This window comes from Micropterus salmoides, unplaced genomic scaffold (genome assembly GCF_014851395.1).
Source record: "Micropterus salmoides isolate LMB-PRFRI ecotype aquatic unplaced genomic scaffold, ASM1485139v1 Ms_hic_scaffold_1, whole genome shotgun sequence".
NCBI lineage: Eukaryota > Metazoa > Chordata > Actinopteri > Centrarchiformes > Centrarchidae > Micropterus > Micropterus salmoides.
Genome location: NW_024040040.1, coordinates 33,270,434 through 33,277,579, shown reverse-complemented (window position 1 = coordinate 33,277,579; position 7,146 = coordinate 33,270,434). Strand labels below are relative to the sequence as shown.

At 42.0% G+C, this 7,146-nt stretch overlaps 1 protein-coding gene across 1 annotated transcript in view; it reads right to left on the bottom strand.

Moving 5' to 3' along the window:
- Nucleotides 1–2,068: 2,068 nt before the first annotated feature.
- adarb2 (adenosine deaminase RNA specific B2 (inactive)) overlaps nucleotides 2,069–7,146 on the bottom strand; it is a 78,814-nt gene continuing 73,736 nt past the window's right edge. The window contains exon 9 of the mRNA XM_038724210.1: nucleotides 2,069–5,469. Within this exon, the coding sequence (XP_038580138.1) occupies nucleotides 5,293–5,469 (177 nt within the window). The 3' untranslated portion in view covers nucleotides 2,069–5,292. The remainder of the gene's footprint in view (nucleotides 5,470–7,146) is intronic.

Here is a 7,146-nt window from a genome sequence, read left to right as displayed (position 1 = left end):
GTCTTGCGTGTCTCTGTTCCACCTTATTTAACACATACCCCTCTCATGCTTTTATTCAGTTCAGTAAGATATGTATCATTTTGAACATCACACTTTATTCATCTGGATATAAATCCAGTAGCTTGGGATATAATGACATATAGTGTTAATGAGAGGTGAACCATAAAGTGTATGAATATTTGTTGAGTGCAAACAGGGACTTAATTAATTTTACCATCGCTGCTATGACACTTAATATTTTTAGTTTGTGTAAAGGTTTGTTGCCAAGTAGTCCTCCAGCTTAAAGGAAGCCATGTGACAGCCACACTGTTACATATGGTAGGTATGTAAAGTGTTATTTCTTACACATACGGTATGCTCTCTAACATTTGGTGACGCAATCCACATTGAAGTGGGTTAAATTAAGGAGGGCAGGTTTTATCATTTTGTCTTCACATAGTGGGAAATGCACAGGTGTTATTAATAACATTAACAATGGCATTGTTCTATTCAAGTGTCACAGGAAGTCATGCACAATACCAGGACCCTGATAGCAGTTAAATGGACTGACAAGTCATTCACTTTATTATATTCATCTATACTTCTGCTGTGACATGAAGCTTTTTCCTGGAAGACATTTATTTTCTGGGTTTGGATCTGATGTGTCGATTGTCAATATCTAACCTCAGATCCACTGGCCTTTGAAGTTACTATAAACAGAGTCTCGAAGTAAACTTCTAACAACTCAGGCAACTGCAACATGACAAGGAATCCCAACTACACTCTGCTTTTTTGCCAAAAGGAACCATTTTTCACAAGCACCTCTTATGTTTTGAATGTAAAAATTTTAGTCTGGATTTAACTAATAACTAGTTGTCAAATAGTGCAGTGGAGTGAAAATTATATTTCCCTCTTAAATGTAGTGAAGTAGACATTTAAAGGACAAACTGGAAACACTCAAATAAAGGACCATTATATCATATTTGTACTTACAGCTGGAGTGCAGGACTTTTAAATTTAAATAAATGTCCGTTACGTTCAAGCCCTTGCCAAAACGAGTTCACACAATGCTGATTATACCTCTCCCCGCCATATAAATCTCTCTTTACAGTATACTGGAGTTTTTAAGTATGGTGTGGCGACATTCCCTTGCTGGCAAACCAGTAGTGATATATTTTACCAGCAATGATTGGTTTGCCGGAGCTGAAGGGGGGAGCAACTGTGGCAACAGCAGAAACTCAGTATGGCAAAGCCTGCACATCAGAAGCAGGTGTCAACAGGGTTGTGTAATTACACTCATATTGTCAGAGGGGGAGACAAACATTCTACGTGGCAGGTTACAAGTACAGTCCTTAAGTAAATGTATTTTCCACCACTTCTGCAATGTTAACAGTCTTTTGCACCCTGAGGACAGTTGGGGCATTTTTACATCATTTTCAAAATGTCTTGATGGACCAAAGACAAGTACTGTTGTTGGGCTACGTCTATGTTTTGAAAAAGTGTGTTACGGCTCTTAGATATCACTGAGAAATCACATGACACTGGGAGACAGAATATTCTGTGGAGTTTTACCTCTCAGTCCTTGTCCATTAGATTATAGCTGTCTGGCCGTGACCAGCCACTGGAACAAATTGTCAATTATGATGTTTATTGTAGAGCACAGTCGACTCTATAGCCTTAGGGGGATGAGTGGATGCTGCTGAGGAGGCATACCCCGATGCACGCACCTCTTCTCTTCTTCCTCGCTTCATTCTGCCTCCAGGCTAATTTGGCGGCTGGTCTGTATGACACCTGCCACCGAGCCTAACAGAGATAACCATTTCCCCATGGATTTCCCCCGGGAGAGACAGGACGAGGGAGGCCTCTTTAATATATGTCTGGATGCTCCTGAGGGCCAGCAGTGAAAGAAAGGTGATCATGAAGCCGACAAAGTGGAAATGGCCCAATATCAGTGCTCATTGTTTGATTTTTGTGTATTTGGTAGGATACAGATGACATATTATACATTTAATGTTCATTACTAATTGACGTCAAAATCTGAAGATTCAAAAACTATCAAAACGAGGTAAAATTACAAGATTTTGTGGTTTTATTCACATATACAGTACAAACATTCACTTATTTGTTACTGAAGTGCAATTTACAGACCTTAGCAGCATTTCTTTATATACTTTAATTTACATCATTAGACATTTTAGGATCTTGCTCACATCTCTGTCAACATCTTTTTTGTACATTTTTCTTTTACATATGTACAGTCTTAGATACAATATTGCCATTCAGACATGCCTTATATTTATTATCTCTCAAAATAAATCTGCAAATCTTTTGTCATGGCTAATTGTGAAACACGGTGTGAGGCAAGGAGGAATGTTGTTACCTGTGTTGTATGTAGTGTAGGCTGATACAGTAAACAGCTGCCCCACATGTAGATGAAAGACAAACACTCCCTGTTCTGATACACACTGACGCGATCTACACAAAATGTGATTATTGCCGCTATGGGAAAACAGATTCAGGATTTCCATTTGGTTAAGGTGTAAACAAAGAATCTGAGATCCTGAGAGCCACAGTTGTTTTTTTTGTTTGTTTTTTTTAAAGCTGCCACTGGCCAAGGCTGGATTACCAACTAGGCCCCGAACTCTCAGCTTAGTCACTTGGTTTTTGTAAATGGATGAACTGCACATGTATTATACTGTGTCTGCATGGGACATTGTCAAAATAGTGTTGTGTTTAGTAAGATTACCAAAAACTAACTGACACACAATCTGGGGCCAGAAATGATTCCAACATGTAAGTACTAGTCGGTCTCTGGGTGCATAATAAAGCTGCTCATGTATAGGTGGCGGGATGTGGGGGTGGTTAATAGGTGCCCTGTAAAAGGTTAATCCAGCTATGTCACTAGCACATAATATACTGTACCAATATGTACACATGTTGCCAGAATTTTACTCTTGCCACGAGGGAAAATCCTTTAAAATGGCACGCAGACCATCACAGGACATAAAAACTCCAATGAAACTTTTAAGTACTGTCAGCTTTGAAAGACAAACAGTTTGCTACCGGCAAAAATATTATTTTATCATTTGAGTTTTTAATCAGCTTCTTACCATGAGTAATGACGTCTTACAGGAACAAAATATTTCCTGCCTAAGTTAGGTAACAGTTTTGGTTATTTTGGAGAGTTTTCTATATTTTAGTTTTTCTCTGTACTCTTCTCACTGGTTTCAAAGTAGTGGGGCTTCATTTAGAAAATGGCAGTGTCCCAGGGTTTGAATCAGAACTGAAATTTTGGGTGTTAGACTCTTGATAACTAATCACTAAGAATGATAATAAGAATTAACTTTTGCTTATTAAGTCATGCGTATTTAATGCTATAAAGAAATAGTTAAGATTTGAAACCAAGTTTTCAAGGTTTACAAATCTTAAAAAAATCCAAAAGATTACATTTACATTAGTAAGAATTTGCCTAGTGAATGTGAGGCCAGATGCAGGTCCAATGAGGGTCAAGTTGTCTCTTGTGTAAATCTGCCTGCGTATCAGAACATTTTCACACTGATCACCGCTGAAGGTCATACTCTACAGTTCAGTCAGCCACACGGTCAGCGATTTGATTTGATACTGTATCCTCACTGGAGACACATTATGCTGCCAGAAGAGGGGCTCAGTAGGAGCGGGATGGGAAAACAACAACAGAAAAACACCACTAGATGTCACTCTCACTACTTAGATTTTACTGCTGACTGAGCCGTGCTGGTAGCGGTTTGGATGCCTCATCTAAAATTCTTGAGGAAAATACAGCAATGACGGAACAACACAGTCATGATCATAATGAATATCAACACTTAGCTGCATAAAAAAAATCATATGTTTACATCATGAAATATGCAAAGACATAAAAAACTGTGAGGTACAAATCTACATGGTAGTGTTTGAGATGTCCATATTTACCTTGCTGATTTTTCATCTTTAATTCGTACATAAAGGTTGTGTGTTTGAGTCTGTCGAAAAATGGGGATTAAAAATAAAAATCCCTCAAGTTGACCACAGTGCTGACAGTGAGGGGGTGTGGGCTTGGAAAACTATTCGCCACTTTGACTGTTGATCTGTTCAGGGCGGTCATGACCACAGGAATAAAGCGTCTATCAGGTCAACGAGGCCTCGCTAATGAGTCACGACTGAAAATCACTCTTGTTGGTGACAAGCTTCAATGTACGGAAACTGGGCACACCGGGCTGAAAACTGAGGTCATCCGGGTCAAAAAACAATGGAAATAATTGTAGTATGAAAGAGAGGGGAAAAACGGGTAACCACTCCCCTTTCCTCCATCATCACCTCCACTTGTACTTAGGCGATCTGTAATGGCTGCGTTTATGTACCTAACCTCGATTCTTCTCCTTCGCTCTACCCAGTGAGGTGAGGAAGGGAGGAAAAAAAAGAGGGTGTATTAACCTGTCGTTGTGTCGTGTTAACCTCCGCAGTGCTTGAAAGGCGGGGAGGGAGTGGGGGGCAGATGCAAGCAAAGAGGAGAGAGTGACAAAGAAGAGGCGAGGTAAAAAGGCGGAGGAAGGAAGAAAATGGAAAGAGGGAAAGGAAGGAGAGATGGAGACAAAAGGAGAAGAAAATGACAGGAGTTAAAGGGTGAGTCAGAGAAGGAGGACAAAGATAGAAATGAGAGAAGGAAGGTGAGGTGGGCTGGTTTGAAGCTATGGTCTGTCCTTCTCTTTATTCTCTCACTCTCTTCCCATTGCTTCCCTTCCTCTTCCTCTATCACCCGTCACCCTGACAGGGCCGGTAATTGGACGTGGACCACTCTCTCTCTCGCTCTCTCTCTCTCTCGCTCTCTCCCCCGTGGCTCTGCTCCTCAGCGGGAGCCTTGGGGCCCGGAAATAGCTGATGACAAGATAGCGGCTGCCTTTCATTCTGCTCAAGGTTACCCCAACCTTCCTTGACAGCAGAAGAAGGGGGTATTTAGGTGTGTGTTTGCTTAAATGTGTGTGTGTTTGTGTGTTTAAAGAAGGGCAAGTCAAAGAAAGGGTCCACCTTTTTATGTCCGTTTTCTTTTCAGCCTGTCCAGTTGACCTTCCTCTTGTCGTTTGTCTATTGGGTGGATGGGCGGTACATCCAGAATGACACACGTACACGCGGATGTGCCTTGAGTTTAGAGGTTGCACTGGGAGACTTCAGGTATGAAGGTGTGAAGCAGAGTGTTGTTAAAGAGCATGGGATCATCTTATCCTAAAAAAATAAAGGTTAAACAAACACACACACTCCCTATCACACACACACACACACACACACACACACTCTTCCTCAGACCGACAACAGGAACTGTTCCTGCTCGGGCGGTTTCTTGACCCAGGTACCGAGGCCCGTTTCCTGCAGAGATCTGAGCCACTGCTGTTTCACTGTCTGGTAAGGATGTGCCGCCATCTTGGCCTCGCAGTACATGAGCTGGCGGTCCACTGAGCCGGACACGCGGATCCCCAACTGAAGAGGGCGAGTGAGCAAGAGAGAAAGGGGAGAGAAAGGGGAGAGGAAAGAGAGAGAGAGAGAGAGAGAGAGCAATCTGGAGTCAGATAAAAGCGACACGGAGACAGACATGAAGATAGGAAGGGAAAACAAAGAGAGAGGAATAAAGCCAGGGCAGAGAGGCTAAAGGTGTCGTGAGGGGGGAGAGAGAGAGAGAAGAAGAAGAGCGACCAAACAAAACGAATGAGCCGGCACAAATGCATTTGGGTGGGGTTGGGAGGAGGTGGGTTTGTGGGGGGCTTCAACAGCTGTGTAATCTCCCCATTTAAATTTCACAAGCAATTGAACATTCTCTGTGCTTTTTGCGCATTCCTATTGTCGCGAGGGGAAACAATGAAGATCGGCGGAGAGACAAGTGGGTGAGAGAGAGGGAGAGAGTAAAAGTTTCTTTTGGAGATTAGTGCGACTGCTCTTGCGTGGCCCTTCTATACGGCGCGCAGGGAGCACTTAGGCTGGGGGCCTCCTCGAGTACTCCTCCAAATAATTATGGTTTCATAGTCATTATGCTTTAACGGCCGCCATTTGGCGATGCAGGCAGTGTCTGTTACATAAAGTTTCAGAATGGAAATGAAAGTGCAGCGGCTCTGTGTGCTGACGTTAAAGATCCGAGCTGCCAGTTTTTGATAAGCCGCATAGACAGCAGATGTTGCCGGGCCGACAAATTTATCTACAGCAGAAAGGACATTCCACATATCCTCCACAGAGTGTTCACCTGCAGCCAGACTGCTCTGTGACACAGATTTTAATACATGTGTCTGTGCTTTATGACTGAGTGGATGTTGGCATGCATCTCTGTAGTTAATGTTTCTCTATTACTGCTCGCATGTGATTTGTGATGGCGAAGGATTGCAGTGTTTTTGACAACAGGAGCATTTACATGGAGTGCAAGTAGAGCAGAGTGGTGAAGCAGACTTTTATTCATATGAAAATGTGACTATTGTTTAGACCCATATTAATTAAATAGTACATAGGAATATTTTCCCAGCAAGTTAAAAATACAATGTGCAGGGTGATTTTTAATTAACATTTAAATCAGTGGGAGTTTTTCCACAGATACCTCCACATGTAATAACAAGCACAGCACAGTGTGCGTGTGTGTATTATCAATACTAATAATGGCTGTATTCCATGTAGTTGTGCATGCTAGTATCATTAATGTTACACCTGTGCCTTTTCTACAATAAATCAACATCCAGAATGTCTAGTGAGATAAGCCCTACAGAGTGAGAGGAGCCACTGGTTCAGTGTTTTTACCACTGGAAATTCCCATTTCTGTAATGGTATCCCAAATGTTCCTCAACACAGAAACGCAGGAGTCACCTAGATAATTTCACACTGTGTTATGGCCATCAGTTTTAATTATCTCAACTTCATCTCTGGGGCGCCTCCATAGTTTAGGGGTTAAGACACTGACAATGAGCCACAACATCCCTGGTTTGCCGACAGCCTGGGACTATTTTTTCATCTTTCTCACCCTCATGTCCTAGGCAAGAATTTACCCCCAAAACAAACAAAAAAACTTGTTTCTGAGAAATCTTATGAGTTTAGTATGACAGATGGCTCTAAATACTGCAATACCCATGAGCCTCAGTCACCATTCCAATGGAGAGGAAGTCAGTCAAAGCCATAAATCAG